Below are 22169 nucleotides of genomic sequence, written 5' to 3' on the forward strand. Positions count from 1 at the left end.
TCCCTCAACATTGTCCAACTACTTACTAAGTCTGCACTACTATTACTGCTAATCTTCTCATAACTCCTTATCACCCATCCCCTCCCACTTGTGACTGTATGACTGTCGCTTGTATCCTTACAATTTGTATTGACTGTTTTCTAGTATGATTTGATTGCTTACTGTACCCTTTGACTATCATTAAGTGTTGTACCTGATGATTCTTGACTCTTGACGAATGTATCTTTTCTTTTATGTACACTGAGAGCATTTGCACCAAGACAAATTCTTTGTGTGTCCAATCACACTTGGCCAATAAAGAATTCTATTCTATTCTATTCTATTCTATTCTATTCTATTCTATTCTATTCTATTCTATTCTATTCTATTCTATTCTATTCTGAACTGATTGTTAACCTCACATTACAAAGAATAACGACTTGTATTAATTTTGCAGCTACTACATTTGTTGGCCGAGCGGGGACAAAAATAGCAGGAGAAATTAAGAAATTAATCAGGTTCCTTTGTGATGGGCTCTAGCACGAGCTCTCAAAAGCTTAGAAAAATAAACCTTTGGTCCCAGGGACTGACTCGGGTTGGATCCTGCAGGATTAGTAGAGATATCGGCATGTTTTCTCCTTTCATTATCCATTCAATTTTTCTTTCTTTCATTATTGGCTGCTACAGAGAAACATTTCTGAAGAAATCCTCTTTAATGAATGGAAGTTCAATACAGCTCTGCTGACCTTGGACAACAATAGGAAATTTTGAACCCTACTTCAAAGAAATCCCATCAAAAGTGTTTAGTGAGCCACTATTGCAGAGAAAACTGGGAGATAAAATTTAAAAATCAGCATTGAGCTGCGTTTCTATTGCAGAGAGTCCTTGGTGCTCTCTGAGCTGGATTGTTTTCTTGCAAACATTTTGTTATCGAAGTAGGTAACATTATCAGTGTAAGAGTAATAAAGGCTAGGCAATTTCAGTGCTAGGTAATTTTATTTGGTAATGAAACATTTGAAAGAAAACAACCAAGCTCAGACAGCAACAAGGACCCCAAGGGAAAACTACATTTGTCCTAAAGAGAATCAAGATTTTACAACAGAAGCAGAAAATTGTTCAAATTACATAAACAATGTTCAAGTTATTGGCTGAATACAGTTCCAAAGGAAGCAGAATCTCAACTCCCTATCATCCAGACCTTGAAGCACAAATATTCCAGGCATACAAGCTATTGTTTCCAGAACCAATGCTTCTTAGAGCGAAAATCCTTCAAGTGTTCAAACACCTCTGATGGCCTATCAAGTCCCTCACAAGAAGCAATTGAAAATCAGACTGCACTCCTGGGAAAGTGCCTTCTCTTGACAAAGCTGTCAATCTTCAGATAAACCATTTAGTCTCTGCATCTTTGCACATCTGCCTATCCTAGCACTGAAAAGACTTTTATCTCAATCTGGGGTGTCCATGGGGTGGGATTTGGGATATGTATTTATTTATAAAAGACTATAAAAAGACAAATTGAAAAATAATTAAAAATTTCAAAACTATGCCTTGTATACTGCATGAGTCAGAAAGAGTGAAAATGTGATGACCCGGGGCATGACACAAAAATAACAAAGTCACAAAAGTAGAATAAATTCCCTTTAATGCCCCCAACTCCAATTATTAATGCCTCCAATTATCCTTGGCTGGCGATCAAACTCTTCAAAAAACAGTCTACGAAGGAAAGAAATGCAGTCCGAACCCAAAGTAAAGATAATTAGAAATAAAAAACCCAACACAAACCACACTGAAGTAAAACTCAGAAAAGCCTCGACAGAGATAATGCATGCTTTGCTTCTAGCAAGGAGCAGTGTGCAAACACCCATCTTATATCCTGTTCTCCCAGCTGTAACTAAGGAAAGGGATCAGGACCCTTTCCTCTCCTGTAAGCCACATTGCTCCCTTCTCCATTCCTCTCTGCGTGCCCTAGGATGAAGAGAGGGTGGCCCTGGGTCTTCCTCTGAATGCCCAGCTGGACTGTGCCCTTCCCCGCTTTCTTCCACAGCCACCGGAGCCACACTCCCACTCCCTGTCAGCTGCTCAATCTCTCCTTCAGAATCAGACTCCAACATGGGCATGACAGAAAATGGGAAAATATCTACAGACCCCTCACATCCTGAACATAAACTGTTTCAACCTCTTCCCTTGGGATAACACTATACTCAACACAACTAGACACCAAAACTACTAGACACAAGGATAGTTCCCCCCAATGCCATCCCTCTGCTAAACAACTAATTCCCACAACACTGTCAGACTACTTAATACTATAAACTCCTATAAAATCAACATGGCAGCCACAACTACAGGATGGAAGTCTTTCCCCTTTGTTACATATCATTGCACTTAACAATAGCAATAGCACTTAAACTTATATATTGCTTTACAGTCCTCTCTAAGCAGTTTACAGTGTCAGCATATTTCCCCAAATGATCTGGCTCCTCATTTTACCCACCTCAGAAGGATGGAAGGCTGAGTCAACCTTGAGCTGGTCAGGATCAAACTCCTGGCAGTGGGCAAAGTTTGCCTGTAATGCTGCATTGAAACCACTGCGCTACCACGGCTCTTATATATCTGATGCATATAATAAAGGACTCTGATCACATGGTCACAGCTGCTACCTTCATTTTTGTGATGTCCCTTGAGAGCATCCTTCCACTTGAAGTGGGACGTTCTTGAGCTAAAGTGACTTTCCCAGTCACATCACATTTAAACTCAGATGACAGGCTTAGCTATCTGCCCTTTCTGAGTTCTGAAACAAAGAAAAACATGCTAAGAAAAGTCACAAAGAATGAGTCTTCTTGCTTTCTTAACATCTTCTGATTCAGTCCATGGTAGTGTTGACCTTGAGTGCACCATTTATTGTGGTTAGCCAGCAGCAGGTGTGGACGGCTAAGGAGAGTGAGGACTCAGATAAGGGCCCAGGACCATTAGGGAGTGGACTGCTGCTTTCAGAGATTGTGGGAGCTGGCAGCAGTGATGAGGAGGTTCCTGAGGAGCCTGTGCCAAATGCACGTGTGTGCAGGGCTGCTTGCAGGAAAGAGCAGCTGCAGCAGCATGGGTGACTTGGGAGTAAAGCTACAAGGTAATGGCCCCTCCTTCAAGAAGATAAAAGCCAGCTGTGACTCAGACATTTTTTGTAGGAAGCAAAGACGTTTTGAAACTCGAGCCTCGTGGACATTGCAATATCTTAGTTGGTATTTGAAGATTCTTGTGTTGTGAAATATTTCTTATCTGTTATTTTTGGGAGTCTCATACAGTTTTGGAAAGGTTTGTGCTTATCAAAGTTAATGAGTTTGCAACAGCCTTTCAACTGGCGATTCGTAAGAATCATTAAAAGGTTTCTGCCCCCCCTTGGTTCATGTTTGTTTTATTGGAAAAGGGTTTGGGTCAGAACACCATTATAGATATTTTCTCACCCTTTTGGAGCGGGAGGGTATCTTGAGATAGAAAAATGCAACAATGGCCTTTTTTTAGAGCTTTGAAAATAGTTCCTCCCCAGTTGATTGGATCATTGGCACTCATGTGAAATGCTTTGCATAGATGTCAGTTGAATCATAGGGCTAGAAGGTATCTTGGAGGTCTTCTAGTCCAACCTCCTGCCCAAGGCAGGAGACTTCATATCATCCCAGACACATGGTTATTTAATCTTTCATTGAAAACCTCTATCTACGGAACATCCACAACTTTGGGGGGCAAGCCATTCCATTGATTAATCGTTCTCACCAGTGATGCGATTCAAGTAATTTAACAACCAGTTCTCCCTAATGACTGGCTGGGTATGTGTGGCTGAGTGGGCATGGGAGGGGCGGGGCCAGGCCAGACAGTGGTGGGATCAGCCGGTTCACCAAACTGTGCAAAAAGTTAACAACCGGTTCCATGGAACCAGTGTGAACCGGCTGAATGATAACACTGGTTCTCAGCAATATCTGGAATTAGCACAGACTTCCTTGGATGAAACAAGGTTAACTGGAATCCTACAAAGATGGAGTTTCTGCTTGTGCAAAAGCTATCACGTTTGGTGATGACCCCATTTTGGCTCTGGGTTCCATCTATCCTGATAGAGCAGGTTCATGATTTGTGGATCAATGGCTTCTTTTTGTGGGTGTGGACATCTGAGCAGATGACTTGCCCGGCAAACCAATTATGTTCATTGATTGGGCAAGATGTTCTTGGGATCATCACCCATGCCCTGATTAGCCTGAGATTGAATTACTGCAATGGACTCTACCTTTCCATATTGTCTTCAACTGGTACAGAATGGTTTACTATGCCACAGAAACATGGCCAATGCTAAAGTTTGTGTAGAGCTTTTTTTACTTCAAAGAACAGAGCAGAGGGGCTATTCATAGACCTCGGTTTTTAATTTGTTCATCTTCCAAGGATTTTAGGCCAAAGCTACATGGTACACAAGAATTGAGTATAACATTAATTAGAAGCTCTTTATATTCCTCAGGTGTTTTTTTGGAAAGTAAATAATTTGCTATAGGTTAACTGTAGGTGGAAGGAATTAATTGTTTTGTTTGTCTACTAATTTTTCTACGACCCTCGACTTTCTTGTCAGCTTCTGGAAGCAAAATATCAGTCTCAAATTGAAGCTCTTATACTATTATTAATTTATAACAAATTATTTCAGCAAAGACTGCCATATATATATATATATATATATATATATATATATATATATATATATATATATATATATATATATATATATATGGTGTGCGTGTAGAGTGTGTGTGTGTGTGTATATATATATATGTGTGTGTATGTATATGTGTATATATGTATATATAGTATGTATGTATCTATCTATGCATATCTGTGCCTATCCATCATCTATTTATTCAACCTTGTATATCTATCCATCCATTTATCTATCAAAATATTATCCATCCATCCATCCATCCATCCATCCATCCATCCATCCTTGCATTATCTATTTTTCCATAAATCTATTTTTGTTATCTATCTATCTATCTATCTATCTATCTATCTATCTATCTATCTATCTATCTATCTATCTATCTATCTATCTATCTATCTATCATCCCTCTATCTATCTATCTATCTATCTATCTATCTATCTATCTATCTATCTATCATCCTCTATCATCTACCTACCTACCTACCTACCTACCTACTTATCCATTAGGCTACCATTCAGAGGTAGTCTTCTATTTGTAGAAGACTTCATTTAGTGACAATTCAGAGTTACAATGGCACTGAAAGAAGTGATTTACAACTGGTCCTCAGGCTTATAACCATCACAGCATCCTCACAGTCACATGATCAAAATGCAGATGGTTGGCAACTGGTATGTACTTATGACTGTTGCAGTGTCCTTGGATCAAGTGATCTGAATTTGTGACTTTCCCAGCTGGCTTCCTACAAACAATGGCAATGGGAGAAGGCAGATTTTGTGATGTATACTTTATAAACTATATAGCGTATATGTGTATTTGTTTACTGTAGATGTATTATAAATCGCAGTGCGGACATAATAAATGCATCGATACACTTCATTTTTAGAGCAAATTAAATATGGCTTAAAGATTTATCAGTTTCAGCTCCTTTGGCTTGTTAATACAGCTTTATAGCTATCTATCAGTCTTCCCCAAGCTGTTTGCCCTTCAAACAGTGACGGGAAATTAAAGACCCCCATGAGAATCTGATTGAATGAAACAGCCCATTTGCTATAATTTCAGTTGTAAACTTCCAAGGTAGAAATAATACGTAATGTACCACCTATATCCCAAGAGGCCTATAGAGATTCTCAGTCATCCAGGTCATGGTTGTCCCAAAGGTGCTTTTTCAGGAGGCAACTGGACTTTCTTGTTTTTTCTTTTGAAGATGCTTCAAAAGAAATCTGAGAATCTCTATAGACTTTTTAGCTATACAATTTGGGATGAACACCCTTCGAATAGGAGGAATAGGGAGTAAGAATGGATTTCCAGAAGAAAAAAATTGCAGACCACAGGAACCAGAAGCACCACTCAGGTGACCCTGAGGACACAGATAAACCTCCAAGTGTCCTCAACGACCCTCTAAAAGGATGCAAATGACCAGCTGCCTGCAAAGAATATCAATCCTTCCATTCCCCCACTGTCCTATCCGAGCTGAAGAAGCTTCTTGGATGAGAAGCGAAATGTCTTCAAAAGAAAAAACAAGAAAGTCCAGTTGCCTCCTGGAAAAAGCAACTTTGGGTATATCCCAGGAGCTAATAATCATCAATTTGAAGACTTTCCAAATTATTCCTTCAAAGACCAGTGAAGCCGCATTCCCATTCCATACTAGAGCTGAACAAAACATAAATAGCTCAAAAAGCATAATATGTATCATAAGTTTGTGTCAGGCGGGAAGAATCAGGGTCGTGCATTAAGTTCCAGTTAAGCTGATGTATTACTCATGCTTATACACAAGAATCTAGTTAACTAACAATCACCACTAAACTGGTGCCAGATTAAGAGTCAACAGAATTCAAGTGGACTTGGATCATGTATGGGAATATAATGATTCCAGGCTGGTTCCTCTCTTGACTCCACCCTCAGGCTCTGTCCCTCCTTCTCCTACTGTTTATCATGTAGGAATCAGCAATTAAGAAAATCCCAGATGATGATCATGCAAAAACTGGTTTGTCCAAAGGGATCTTCCTTTATAAAACATTAATTTTAACACTATACGGTTAATATGTTTAAGTATTATTTTCTTAGTCAGCAGTTCTAACTAATTCTGAAGACTTTATGCCTAATTCTACTCCGATTCCAGTGCAACATGATATACTAATATCTCACAAATTCCACTTTTCTTAATGATTTTGATGAAGCTTGAAGAGATAGATCAACAATAACCTTGGGGGCATCAGTAAACTGCCTGCCAAACACTTACTGTATTTCCCCCAAAATAAGACCCTGTCTTATATATATTTTTTGGCCACTGAAAAAGACATCAGGTCTTATTTTTTGGGGAAGTCATCCACTGGCTAACCCCACTTGTGTGCATCTTCCCCAGCCTCCTTTTTGCAGTCAGAGGCCTTCCAGAATTTCTTCTGCAGCCGGCAAGGTTTTCCTGAAGGCCTCTGCAGCTGATAACTCAATCTCTGGATTGATCCAGAGCTTTGTTATCAGCTCCAGATGCATTTAGGAAAGCCTTGCTAGCCTTGCTGGCTGCAGAAGAAATGGGTCTGCAAGGCAGGTGTCAGGGTATGCTAAGCCTGGCTACAACTGTCCAAAGATAAGTAGTAGGGCAGCTCCACCCTCCCATCCCTACCCAAGCTTAATTTTTACCCATCCACTCTGGAGTGAGCGGGATCTTAATTGGGGCTTACTTTGGGGGTAGGACTTATATTAGGCGCATGTGTAAAAATCAAGCTAGGGCTTACTTTCAGGATAGGTCATATTTTCAGGGAAACAGGGTATTGAGCTGGTATTTTTAAATCTATGTATCAGTGACATTTTCTTCTCAATCTATATCCCATTTCTTAGGTGGTAGGGTTTTTTTTTCTATTTTTCATTCAGTTTGGGGGAAAAACATGTTAAAGGACTTTTCTCCTCTTACTTTAAAAGTGCTGAATGGGCTTTTGAAGTACATTAATTTGTGTGAGACAATTAATAATGGGAGAGAAGATGCGTGTGAGTGCATTGTGAGGTTGGCATGTCCATCCATTAGAGCCTCTGTCGGGAAGACTCTGCTGAATAAGGAATCTAGCTCACTATACAAAAATATATTTCCACTTGAAACTAATTTCAATCCAGTACAGATCAGGAAGGGGTTCAACGGACACCGTAACTTTGCCAAGTGGTGGATTAATTCATCTCACTATTCATTCTTCTTATTGAGCTGTGTGATGGAGGATTTTAATTACGTGTGCCTATTTGTGTTTCTCACTGGAGAAAGCAATTATATTGGGAAGAGTTAATGGTAAAAGGAAACCAGGCCATAGAAGAATGTGGTAGCTGGACACCATCAAACCTGACTCCACCAAGAACAAGAAAAAACAGTGCAAGATTGGAAGATGTGGAGATGTGATCTGGCCCATAGAATTACCAAGGATGATTCACTCTTCATCCATCCATGATGACTACTACTACTACTTCTACTACTACTACTACTACTACTACTACTACTACTACTACTACTTGATGAGAAGTGAAACCTCCTCCTCCTCCTCCTCCTCCTCCTCCTCCTCCTCCCTCCTCCTCCTCCCTCCTCCTTCTCATTCTTCTTCTTCTGTGTTTCACACTTTACTAAGGAAAGGAATTACCAAAACTTCCCTCTATTCTAAATGTAAGGAAACACATATTGTGATGCATTTTAATGTGATGTCCTAATGCAAATCCCCAAAACCGGAGAAACATCACAGAATTGCAAGGTAGGTTTTGCAGGAAGACTGAGCTTACCTTCATAGGTTCCACTTTCTAGAAGAGCACCACTTTTCTCTAGTTCCATAAAATCTTCAACAGTGATGAAAATATAATCCACACCAGGGACTTCCCCCTCCTTATGAGGCCTTGTAGTGCCTATTTTGAAAAAGAAAGAAAGAGAAATTGCATGGGTTATGTGCAACAAAGAGCAGAAGATCACAAAAACTAAAAGACCAAGTCCACATGTGCAGGTCCAATTAAATTGATTTATTGCTAAACACTGAAGCAGAGGTTGTCTTCAGCAGGTTCTAACCAGTTCTGGAGAACCGGTAATGGAAATTTTGAGTAGTTTGGAGAACTGGCAAATACCACCTCTAACTAGCCCTGCCCTCATCTCTTCTCTGCCTCCTGAGTCCCAGTTGATTGGTTGGTTTTTCTTTTGTTGCTCAGCATAGGAGAATGGAGCTGGAAAGCAGGTTAGTGGGGTGGAGAGGGAATGGGGATTTTGCAGTAACCTTCCCCTGCCATGCCTAAGCCACGCCCACCAAACCATGCCACACCCACCAAGCCACACCCACAGAACCAGTAGTAAAAATGTTTGAACCCCATCACTGCACGGGAGGTCCAATTAAACTGATTTATTGCTAACAGTCTTCTCAACCAACGATTAGCATCTGCTTAGAGTTAGATAAGGGTCAGAGGCACTCAAGTGGGAACTGAAATAAGTTCACTTGTGGCTACATAGGGGTTCTAGGCTGATGCCTCTTTTTACTCCACCCCAGATTTGCTTCCTCCACATCAGACTCCCAAATGATTTGCACAAAGTTCAGTTCATTCCACAATGTCATCACACCTGGGTTCCCAACTAACACAATTCCTTAGTGCAGCTTTCTAACCAAGGAGCTCTAACTATGGGTGTGTGTTTTATTTCCTTCTCCTGTGTTGAAAAAGTGCTAGAAGGAAGCCACTCATTAGGAAGAAATTAAAAAAAAAAATCTTAACAGCAGCAAACAAAGAAATAAATTTTTCGGTACTTCTGGAAAAATCCTGTGTTCAGTGAGATTTTTCACTGTTCTTCACTGATAAATTATTATTTTTTGTATTCCTTATTGCAAAACTAATGACCAGTCAGAGATATGATCAAAAGAAAAGCTGAGTGAATCATCAACCAGAGGACCAAATTAAAAACAAAACAAAACAAGAGGCACCAAATAAATCAGGAAAGATTCTATTCAGGACTTTAAAGAAGATTTGGTTACTTGGCACTCAAACGATTTTTGCTGAGGGTCAAGGAACAAAATGCCAAAAGAGATGATTACTTTTATTTGTCACTGCTTGTTGGAGCTTAACTTGATTCACTTCTAAATAATGATGCTCTTTCTCCCTCCAAAGCTTTTTGTAGCCATTTTTTTAATGAGCAAAAAAGAAAAAAAAATTCTGAGAAGGGGAATCATTACAGAAAAAGGCATTTCTTTAGGCAGAAATGCATTCCCCTTCATGGCTGGAGTGCAATCTTTATCAAACCAGAGTTTAGAGTGCTTAGAATGCAGGATTCTCACGGTGTCTCTTTGGGGGGAAAAATGAAGAAGTAAAGGATGGAGCTTGCAAAAATTCTAGCAACTATTTCTTCTCTAGCAATCAATATACATGAAGGCAGAGATTTTTTTTCCAACTGTCCCTCTCTAAACAGATAAAATGTTGAACAGAACAGAATAGAATTCTTTATTGGGCAAGTGTGGCTGGACACACAAGGAATTTGTCTTGGTGCAAATGCTCTCAGTGTACATAAAAGAAAAGAGACATTCATCAAGAATCATAAGGTACAACATTTAGTCATAAGGTACAGTAGCAATCAAATCATACTAGGAAACAGTCGATATAAATCATAAGGATACAAGTGACAAAGTTACAGTCATACAGTCACAAGTGGGAGGGGATAGGTGATAAGGAGTGATGGCAAGATTAACAGTAATAGTAGTGCAGACTTTGTAATAGTTGAACAGGGCTGAGGGAATTATTTGTTTAGCAGAGTGATGGCGTTCGATAAAAAACTGTCCTTCTGTCTTTTTGTTCTGGTGTGCAGTGCTCTATAGCATCGTTTTGAGGGAAGGAGTTGAAACAGTTTATGTCCAGGATGTGAGGGGTCTGTAGATATTTTCACAGCCCTCTTTTTGGCTCGTGCAGGATACAGGTCCTCCATGGAAGGGAGGTTGGTAGCCATTGTTTTTTCTGCAGTCCTATTTACTCTCTGAAGTCTGTGTCTGTCCTATTGGGTTGCAGAGCCAAACCAGACAGTTATAGCGGTGCAGATGACAGACTCAATCATTCCTCTGTAGAACTGGATCATCAGCTCCTTGGGCAGTTTGAGCTTTCTGAGTTGGAGCAGGAAGAACATTCTTTGTTGTGCTTTTTTGTTGAATCTTTTGACTGGTACTTGCTTCCAAGTGGTCATTTAAACAACGGCCTTCAGAAATTTAATCAGACTGAGAATGAGTCTTTTTTTAAATTTTTTAAAATTAAACACAACATTTAAAAAACATCCTTATTTTTCATCTCTAGTGTTAGCCTATCCATTTCAGCGCAAGTCAAATTTTTATTTATTACTTCATCTTCACTAGGAATTTCTTTCTCTTACCATTTCTGGGCAAATACCATTCTTGCTGCAGTGATGATGTGTATTATTAAATATAACTCTTCCTACTTATATTTTTTCATATAATTCCTAATAAGAAACATTCTGGTCTATTTTAAATCCTATCATTTCTTCCAACCATTTCCCAATCCTATGCCAAAACTCTTGTGCTTTTTTACAGCTCCATCCTGCATGATAGTGCCTCATTGAGAATGAGTCTTTTCATTGTCTGTCTGCCTCTGACCAAAGCCAAGGGCCCATCTGTCACACCATATCCTCATGTAAAGGTCCAGTTAAACTGCTTTATTGCTAAAAGCCTATATGCAGGAATCTTCTCAACATTCAGCACCTGATAGGAGTTAGATAACAGTCCATGGAATTCAAGGGAGTGTGGACTTAAGTTTGCTTGTGGCTACCTACAGATTCTAGGCTAATACCTCTTTTAACTCTACCTTCAGGTTCTGCCACAACTTCTTCTAAATCATTTTGACCAACCATCTATTGTCCCTTTTCATTCATTGCCAGCTAGGCTGGGAAAAGAATAGAAAGCACAGAGCTGTTGTTTTAAAGCATGGATAGAAATGAAAGCAACCAGGTTGTGTTATATTTGAATATTTGGACAAAGGCCAGAGGTGGTATTCAGCAGGTTCTGACCATTTCTGGAGAACTGGTGGCAGAAATTTTGAGTAGTTTGGAGAACCAGCAAATCCCACCTTTGAATGGCTCCGCCCTCATCTATTCTCTGCCTTCCAAGTCCCAGCTGATTAGCTGGGTCTTCTTTTGTTGCCCTGCACAGGAGAACGGAGCTGGAAAACAGGTTAGTGGGGTGGGGAGGGAATGGGATTTTGCAGTAACCTTCCCCCAGGAGTGAGGAGGGAATTGAGATTTTGCAGTATCCTTCCCTGCTACGCCCACCTAGCCACACTTACAAACCATGCCATGCCCACCAAGCCACACCCACAGAACTTGTAGTAAATGTTTTTGAATCCCACACTGACACAGACCTTCGTCCAAGACTTGTGAATAAGCCTACCAGTTGAGGTAGTAGTTTTATAGAATGAAGAAAACAAAACAAAAAATAAAGAAAAAGAATTATCTGCCCCAAAAGTCCTTTTTCAAGAGGCAACTGGACTTTCTGGTTTTTCTTTGAAGACATTTTGCTTCTCATCCAAGAAGGTTCTTCAACTCTGATGGTGGGGAAACCAGTCAGAGCTGAAGAAGCTTCTTGGATGAGAAGCAAAATGTCTTCAAAGAAAAAACAGAAAGTCCAGTTGCCTCTTTAAAAAAGCACCTTTAGGCCAACTTGGATGACTGAGAATCTCATAAAAATATAATTTTATCTTTATCTTTATATCTATCTATCTATCTATCTATCTATCTATCTATCTATCTATCTATCTACCTACCTACCTACCTACCTACCTACCTATGTGAAAACAGATATATTTTTAAACAAACACAATCATACATATGTAGATATGGTCTTGCAATCCTGGGGAAAACTTGGAAAAATAAGACAACAATCCATCAAGGATGATCTGAGAGTCTAGGTGAGCTCAGAATAAGTGCCAAATTAGTTTATTGTGTGCAGAAATTCTGAATAAGTTGTTTCCAATGAGATTTTTGGTGCCATATGGAGTTTCGGTTTGGTCTCCATGATGACCAAGACTAGCCAAATGTCTTATGCAAATTTACATAATTAATACGAGCAGACACATTCTGCACTTGTTTGCTCAGAATTTGGGTTTCCTGGATAAGCATTCTTTTTTGGCCTTAAGAGTGGAATTGATGCTTGAGAATAAAATGGAAAATGTTGAGTCAAAACCACGCTTACAGCTAGAATCAACGATGCATTTCTCCTGACGTTGTCAGATTGTGATTTTTTGGCATCTTCACATTTATTTTTGATCAGCAGAGCTAGTTATGGCTGTGATTCAGAAATATGTGGAGCATTGTCAACCATGTGAGGTAAGGAAACAGAGGTTTAAAATAAGCCACATCATTGCAAATTCCAGCCTGAATTGGTTGCTTCCTTCCAGAAACTGCATAATATACTGTACAGTATGTGCAGGTGTGGGTTTCAAAGAATTTAGCAACCAGTTCTCTAGTCGGTTACTGGGTGGGCGTGGCTACGTTGGGTGTGGCCTAGTCAGCCTCCTGCACCATGTTGGGGGCTCATTTTTGCTCCGGGGGGCTTTCTTCTAGCCTTCAGGAGAGTGAAAATAGCCTCCCCTGGCTCCGGAGGCCATCTGGAGGCCAGAAATAGGCCCCTTTCCGGTCTTCTGGAACTTCCTGGATGCCCGTTTCACGTCCCCCTAGGTTCCAGAGGCTTTCCTTGAGCTTCTGGGAGGCCCATTTCCCCTTTCCATGGGCTCTGGAGGCTCTGGAGGTGGTATTCAGCAGGTTCTGACCAGTTCTGGAGAACTGGTAGCAGAAATTTTGAGTTGTTCGGAGAACCAGCAAATACCGCCTCTGACTGGCCCCGCCCCCATCTCTTCTCTGTTTCCCGAGTCCCAGCTGATTGGCTGGATCTTCTTTGGTTGCCCTGCACAGGAGAATGGAGCTGGAAAGCAGGTTAGTAGGGTGGGGAGGGAATGGGATTTTACAGTATCCTTCTCCTTCCACCAAGCCATGCCACACCCACAAAGCCACGCCCGCAGAACCGGTAGTAAATTTTTTTGAATCCCACCACAGTCTCATTCCCACGACACTGTCAAACTATTTACTAAGACTGTATTACTAACATTCTTCTCATTCTTCCTATTACCTATTTCCTTTTCTACTTACGACTATAACTTTGTTGCTTGTATCTTTACAATTTATATTGTTTTATTTAGTTCCAAGTATAATTTTTGTTCCTTGCTTAATTAGTATCCTATGACTATCACAAAGTGTTGTATCTTATGATTCATGATGAATGTATTTATGATGACTATGATCATGAACTTATCACTTATAGCTTTTATGTACACTGAGAGCTTATGCACCAAAGATCAATTTCCTTGTGTGTCCATCACACTTGGCCAATAAAGAATTCTATACCTAAATAGATCTTGGTTTTTGTGGGGTGCTTTTTTCCCCTTCTTCTTGTCTGAATCGGAGGAGGGATGTTGAATTCGGAACACTTTTATCGCCTTTGTTTCTTTACTGTTTGGAATCTGCTGGTATCTACTTGCCTTTCCCAAGGAGTTTGAATTATATGCTCAATTTGCTGACGCCATGGCAATCTTTGGGCTCTCCACGTACATGGCAGATGGGAAGCAGATAGCCAGGCACATGGGAGAGCTGTATAATTTATAGGTTGTTGTCGTCGTCGTTTTGTCTGTGAGTTATTTCGGAGGTGCTTAGCTTGTAGGCACAGTGGCAATTTTCCGACTTGGCAGGATAAGACATCTGCCAGTTCCCAGTGTGCGTAAATGGGAAATGTGGAGAGGCTTATATCCATGGGCACCATTGAGAGGCTTCACAGATTCACTGGAAAATCTCAACCGAGTGTTCTGACCCAGCTCCCCAAACAGGACAAACCCTTCTGTAGCTGAAGCAATGACTCCTTTTTTAGGAGCGCCAGCAGCCCCGCCAAAAAGTTTCTTTCTTGACGTAGGCTAACAAGTCTGTCTGGCAAGGAGATGAATAGTTGTCTGCCACATCCATTCATCTCCACCCCTTGCCTTTTACCCCTAGAGCTGGGATGGAGCTTCCCTAGCAGCGGTGGCTCTTCCATCTCAAGGAACGGCCCATAGATTTCTACTGCTCTCCTCTCCTCTGCCTTCTGCGTGTCAGGCACTGGAGCCAGCTGTTCCTCCTCTTCCTCATCAGCCACCTCCAGACCTGGCTCTTCCATCCCAAGGGCCAGCTCATAGATTTCCACTGCTCTCCTCTCCTCCGCCTTCTGCACATTCACATATCAGGCACTGGACCCAGCTGTTCTTCCTCTTCCTCATCAGCCACCTCCAGACCTGCGGGCTGTTGATTCTCCATCTGAGGGCTGATGGACAGCCCAGGCTCCACCCTCTCTCTCTCTCTCTCTGCCAGCTCCATTCCTTCTTTCCCCTCAAAGCTCTCAGGTTGTCTTGATGCTGACCCTGAAACCCATGCCTCCTCCTCCTCCTCTTCCTCCTCTGATTTGTCTGCTGGAAGGGCTGGTGGGTGGCAGGCCACAACACCAAGCTTTTGAAAAGAGACCTACAAAAGAAAGCAATGGAGTGTCTCTGCCATAGGCAGACAATCCCACCATTGATCTAATTTATTTGACAAATTATTATAGTGTATAGATTGAACAATGCAGGTAACCCTCAATTTACAACACTTTGTTTAGTGATCAGGCAGAGTTACTACGCCACTGAAAAAAATGACGTATACATTTTTCACACGATTGTAGTATCCCCCCTTGGTCCCATGATCATAATTCAGATGCTTGGCAACTGGCTTGTATTCCAATTTCATTTGAATTCGTATTTTGTTTCATTTTCATTTAAAATTGTATTTCATCTAATTCCATTTTAAATCGCTTTTGTCCAATTTCAGTAATCATTTGTGGCTGAAATTCTGCATTTTGATACGGCCCAAGGGCTTAGCAATAAAGATCAAATTGAATTGGCTTGTACTTATAAATTCATACTATTTTATAATCTTTCATTGTTTAATGAAATTGAACAATTGTTCAATTTCATTATTTCCATGTTGTTGTTTTTACCAATCACCCTATCTTAAGTATCATATATTTTACTGTGAATATATTTCAACATATTATCTTCATGACAATCATCCTATTCTGGTTATGTCAATCATCATATTATTTAAATATAGTTAATTGTACCAGCTTTCATAGAATATTATCCATTATATTTATTTCATTTTTCAAACTAAGCGACTTCTAATAATAATACCATTGACATTATTAGTATTACTTTCTGAGTTGTCTAAAGCTATTTAGAGTTGAGTAGCATCACAAAGTAGAAGGAAGGGAGGGAGGGAGGGAGGGAGGGAGGGAGGAAGGAAGAAGGGAGGGAGGAAGAAAGGAAGACGGGAGGAAGGGGGGAAGGAAGGGAGGAAGAAGGGAGGAAGGGAGGGAGGAAGGAAGAGGGAGGGAAGAAGGGAGGGAGGGAGGAAGGAAGGGAGGAAGGAGGGAGTGAGGAAGGAAGGGAAGAAGGAAGGAAGGAAGAAGGGAGGGAGGGAGGAAGGAAGGAAGAAGGGAGGGAGGAAGAAAGGAGGGAGGGAGGAGTCCCCTTGAAGGAACTTTAGCATATCCATATTCCATGGTGTCTAATGCAAGCATTGATGTTCTATTGGCCAACCTAGATGTGCAATCCTTCTGCCCCAATCAGCTACCATTTGAGCAAAATGAGAGAACAAGTTGTGGACGCATCCAACAGAGTTAGTACTCTGAGATTACCCAAGTCCTGGGGTTATGATGCTTTTCATCTGGGGCGCTAATATTTGGACTTGAGCAATCAAAGAAAAACTGAACGTTCATTCAACCAACACCTTCACACCACCCCTGTCACTGACAAGGTGTGTCCTTCACATGATTGTATGAGGAAGTACAGGGTCTGTATATGATTTAGTCAAACCCTATTTTATATGAGGGCAAAATGATCCCTTTTTAAACTTTCATTGGTTTTATCGTAATTTGATTGCTGTCATGCACCATGCATTGTTAACAGGATAACAGAGTTGGAAGGGATTTTGAAGGTCTTCTAATCCAACCCTACACCAGGGGTCTTCAAACTTGACAGCTTGAAGCCTTGTGGACTTCAATTCCCAGAATTCCTCCTCCAGTCATGTTAGCTCAGGAATTCTGGGAGTTGAAGTCCACAAGTCTTAAACTTGCCAAGTTTGAAGACCTTTGTTCTACACCATTTCAGACAAATGGTTGTCCAATTCTTCTTAAAAACCTCCTTCACAACTTCTAGAGGCAAATCATTCCACTGGTTAATTGTTCTCATTGTCAGGAAATTTCTCCTTAATTCTAGCTTGCTTCTCTCCTTGATTAGTTTCCATCAGTTGCTTCTTGCTCTGCCTTCAGGGGCTTTGGAGAATAGCTTGATCTCCTTCTTGATGGCAGCCCCTCAAATATTGTCATGTTACCCTTAGTCCTTCTTTTCACTACTGCATTGAGCGTCTTGTGGCATACAAGTTAAGTAAGTTATTATTATCCATTATTCTTCCCTGGGAATATCTACGCTGATCATGTGGCTATTGTTTGAGATGTATTTGCAATATTGCCATAGACACATTATCAGCTGTTTTCAACTATTACACCGTTTCCCAACAATCTCACATGCTATTCTATAGATCTATCAATTCTCTTTTCTGTACTGGAGAGCCTCGTCTAAAGACAATAGATCTTTGTTTGAAAATTTCATTATACGCATCTAAAGAAAAAGTAAAACACAGCTTGAATTCAGAGTGGGTTGAGTGCCGGAGACAATAAGATATCACCGCAAAAGAAAACTTTAGGAAAGAATCAATCTTGTTTTTTGTTTTTCTAAAAATCTATTCAGAGGAAGAACTCAAATGAAATCTCCCAAGCACACAACGCGCTGTTGTTTTGCTGGCCGCATACCAAAAGTGAATACATGCCCTGAAACAACACCTCCACCCAAAACCCCCAGCTTGTTACTGACAAATATATGCAAAGCTTATCACATCTTAATAAAGCCAGAGAGGTCCTGCGGTACTGAACAACTAATCTTTATTAAACATCAGATAAATTCTTAATATGACCTTGCATATACCTTGCTACTAGCAAATCCTGCCAATATTTAATGAGCTGCTTTGGTCAGTATGCCGTACAGAAATCATACCCACCATGAGGAATGAGACAAAGATTTCCCACCTACTTTTAACAAAAGAACATAATTTCCAAGGGACTTTGTTAATTTATTGGTCGCATCTATACTCCCAGATGGACCAAACATTAAATGTTCTTTATAAGCAATTACAGAGCAGACATAAATGGGTTTTGTTTTGTTTTTAAAATATTTGCTCTGAGCAAGTTGTAAAATTTCTGAAATCATTTTCGGGTAAAGAATAAGAGTCAGGGCTACCATTGTTGTATGCCAGCTGGAGTCACCCTCCAGATGGCCTCCCATAAGATGGGAGGCCATATAAATTTGATTAGTAAATAAATAAATAACAAACAAACACACACATACACACACAGCACAGTCCATGTTTTACAGATGTGTCCCATAGTTGTTTCTCCCTGGACTATTCTTAGATAATTCTTTAATAGCAATAGCACTTAGACTTATATACCACTTCACAGTGCTTTACAGCCCTCTCTAAGCGGTTTACAGAGTCAGCCTCTTGCCCCCAACAATCTGGGTCCTCATTTTACCCACCTTGGAAGGACGGAAGGCTGAGTCAGTCTTGAACCTGGTGAGATTCAAGATGCCAAATTGCAGTAGGAGTAGCTTGCAGTACTGCACTCTAACCTCTGTGCCACCGAGGCTCAATAATGTCAATTAATGTCCTCTATACTCCACTAAGGAGACTGTGAGAGCCAGTTTGGTGAAATGGCAAAGGCATCGGATTGGAAACTGGGAGACTGTGAGCTTTAGTCTCACCTTTGCCATGAAAGCCAACTGGGTGACCTTGGGCCGGTCTTTCTCTCTCTCTCTCTTAGCCCAACTCACATCACAGGGTTGTTGCTGTGAGGAAAACAAGAAGAGGAAGATGTGTTGGGTATGTTCACTACCTTGACTTAATTTGAAAAAAAAATAATAAAGGCGGGATGCAAATCAGAGGTGGCATTCAGCAGGTTCTGACCAGTTCTGGAGAACCAGTAGCGGAAATTGTGAGTAATTCGGAGAACTAGCAAATACCACCTCTGACTGGAGATTTTACAGTATCCTTCCCCTGCCATGCCCACCACCGATGCAAATCAATAAATAAAGAAGACCTCCAAGCATGGCTGACTGGGGAATTCTGGGAGTTGAAGTCTACCCAACTTCCAGATTCCAAGGATAAGAAACCTTGCACTAGCAGAGTGGAGAATTCTGGGAGTTGAAGTCCATCCAACTTCCACCTGGCAAAGGTTGAGAAATCTTATATTATCTAGATGGGGAATTCTGGGAGTTGAAGTCCTTCCATCTTCCAGCAAGTTTCCCACGTTGAAAAACACTGGATGTGTGAATTGCATCTTGGCTTTCCTCGAGCCCCCTTTTCTTCTGTTTTTTTTTTTTAAATAAATCAATAAGTCAATAATTCAATAATATTTACTTAGGCTTACCACTTGATTTATAACCCTCCCATATAAAAGCTGAATTTGTTTCTGTTCAGACTTGCATCCAGAATCTGTCTCATACGTGTTATTAAAATGTCTGTTGTATCCCAAAAGTTGATCAAGGTTAATACTTCCAACTGTGATCAGGAAGGTCTTAGCTTTCTGAGTGATCACTTTTCAGAAACCTCAATAAGAAGGTTGCAAAATCCTTATCAATACCTATACTCATTAGAATTCTGGTTCCTTCCTCATGTTATGAACTGTTAGCTGCTAATTATTTTAGGATTTTCTCACCATTTTTTTTAAAATAGTCATTGCATTATATTGCCGGCCTTTTTATTGTGGTTGATCTTGGACCATAAATAAACCTTGATTAATTAACAACAGCATCAACATGGTTCTTGTAAATATTGCCTCCAGAATATTTTGTTCCAAAGATCTTTCCAGCATCCTCCAATAGGGTTATCCCACATAGAAGCTCCATCTTAGAAACTTATGCCACAAAAGAATGCAGGCAGACCCCAAACAATTTAATTGTGATAAATCTAATTATTTTTAACAGATTTAAGAACATAAAAACCAACAGTAGGGACACAATGACAGAGAATGCGCAAATATTGATACTTCTCATCTACAAGATAGGGTTGGGCAATAATTCTGCTGGAAACATGGGAAAAATTCATCATGGCTTTCATAAAAGGGCAACAGTGCTTTGCTATAAATTTACAATTTTATGTTAGAACAGGAAATAAATCAGGAAATGTTTTTCTGTTTCTGAAAATGGAAAAAATAAGGATGGGCCCCGTGCTCTGTGTCTATTTGATATGCATCATACTGTCTCAACGTGCCTGTGGCAAGTTTTTGCAGACGGATGCTAATAATGTTTTCCTTCCAATTCATCCTTCTTGGATCCAATGCCAAGACTTGCAAACTAGCTATGTTAATTGAGCCATCTTGGTCTAGCAGTTGGAAAACTCCCAATGCCATCTACAATGCAAGGGCTTTCAAGAACGGCTCTGACCAAGGATTAAGCCAGTTGACAAAGAGGTTCATTTTTAATCCCTGTCTTAAACTCATGTGACAACTTTCGTCCATTATCTTTGCCAAGAGGACTGTTCAATTGGTTAATAATAATAGTCCCATGGTTCATTGCCCTCCACGTAATAGCAGCGGTGTGAATTTCTGGAGATAGCTTTTTAGAAAGTCGTAGGCATTTTTAACCTTTAAGAGCAACAAAGAGGTCAGAAGGTCAATGCTTCAGGGAGGTTTTTGATGCTCTACAAATGAAAAAATGAAAAGGGAAGAAGTCATATTTGAACGTTAATCAAACTGCAAGTTTCCTTCTTGAAAGAAAACATAGTTTGATTTGGAAAGCTTGGAAAGATCTTTGGCTTGGGAAGCGTAGACCCAAGTCTTTCTCGTTTAAGGGTCTTCTTGTAACATTTATGGGCTGCAGGTCATTTTCTACTATGTTTTAAGGACTGTGGAAAAAAATGGAGATGCTATAGATTGCCAAAATGGTTTTTCCTAAATTTTTCAAGATGGCAGTGCTAACATGTCTTAAAAAAATAAATAAGGAACTCCATGACTTTCTTAAAAGCCAGGCAATGGAAATTAAAAGGAAAATTTAAATGCAATATGAGGTAAAATACAATATAAGAAAGGCTGAGCACCAAAGAATGGAGGCCTTTGAACTCTGGTGCTGGAGAAGACACCTGTGTCCCTTGGACTGCAAGGTGATCCAACTGGTCAGTCCTAGAGGAAATCAACCCTGACTGCTCCTTAGAAGGCCAGATCCTGAAGATGAAACTCACTTTGGCCACCTCATGAGAAGGAAGGACTCCCTGGAGAAGAGCCTAATGTTGGGAACAATCGAGAGCAAAAGAAGAAGAAGGGGACGGCAGAGAGGAGGTGGCTGGATGGAGTCACAAAAGCAGCTTAAATGGACTCCAGAAGATGGTAGAGGACAGGAAGGCCTGGAGGAACATTGTCCATGGTGTCGTGATGGGTTGGACATGACTCTGCAACTAACAACAACATGAGGTGTATAAAATATAAAACACACCTGATGTGACCTCCTCATCACAAAATCCTTACCTGACATGACCCGCACCTGACCCCTCACAAGACCCATCATTAGATGTCACTTGATCACAAGACCTACTGACCACACAAGCAGAAGAACACTGACACTGACACCCCTTAAATTCCACTGAAGATGTTACCTAGTTTGGTAATGAAATGTTTGGAAACCAACAGAGGATGAACCTCCATCCTCAAAACACAATATGTTTCTATTTCATGCTCGGTTTCCCCTTGCGATTAGTACATCCATTATAAATCTTAATGGGATGCATGACTTTGCCAATGATGGCATATTTCATCAGTGCCTGGAGTGAGAACTGCTAAAGTTTTAGGGTTGGTACAACCTTCATCTTACACATAACACAAGCTTACTTGTATACCAAGTGACAAAAATCCAAGGACATTGAAGGAGTAGTCAAAACTTCCAAAGAGCTTTCCTAATTCATTGCATTTTTAGTCTGTCCATAACTCAGGTTCCTTATTGTCATTAAATCTTTGGGGGTATGAGAACTGAATCCTGTTGTTAAGTCATGACTGTTGCAACCTCATGGACCACAGCACACCAGGCACCCTGTCCTCCACCGTCTCCGAGAATTTGCCCAAATTCATGTTCACTGTGTTGCTCATCCTATCTAGCCATCTCATTGTCATGCCCTTGGTAGTGTTGGACTCTGAGGGAGAGGAGGAACAGCCAACAGGGAGTGGAGGTGTGGCTCCAGAGGTTGTGGAAGAGGCTGGGGGAGGGCTGAGGCTGGCTGGGCAGTCAGAAGAAGAACCAGGCCCATCCACTCTTCATCCTAGGACATGCAGAGAGGAACAGAGAAGGCAACAACTTGGCTTG

At 40.6% G+C, this 22169-nt stretch overlaps 1 protein-coding gene across 12 annotated transcripts in view; it reads right to left on the reverse strand.

Moving 5' to 3' along the window:
- The window catches only part of MAGI2 (membrane associated guanylate kinase, WW and PDZ domain containing 2), a 566496-nt gene that overhangs the window by 233032 nt on the left and 311295 nt on the right, over positions 1-22169 (reverse strand). For all 12 annotated transcript variants that reach the window (XM_087934364.1, XM_087934361.1, XM_087934362.1 and 9 more), the window contains one exon: positions 8418-8537. In XM_087934364.1, coding sequence (XP_087790490.1) covers positions 8418-8537 — 120 coding nt within the window. The remainder of the gene's footprint in view (positions 1-8417; positions 8538-22169) is intronic.

The sequence above is a fragment of the Pseudonaja textilis genome, chromosome 5 (genome assembly GCF_049901715.1).
Source record: "Pseudonaja textilis isolate UNSWEBS1 chromosome 5, rPseTex1.2, whole genome shotgun sequence".
Classification (NCBI taxonomy): Eukaryota; Metazoa; Chordata; class Lepidosauria; order Squamata; family Elapidae; genus Pseudonaja; species Pseudonaja textilis.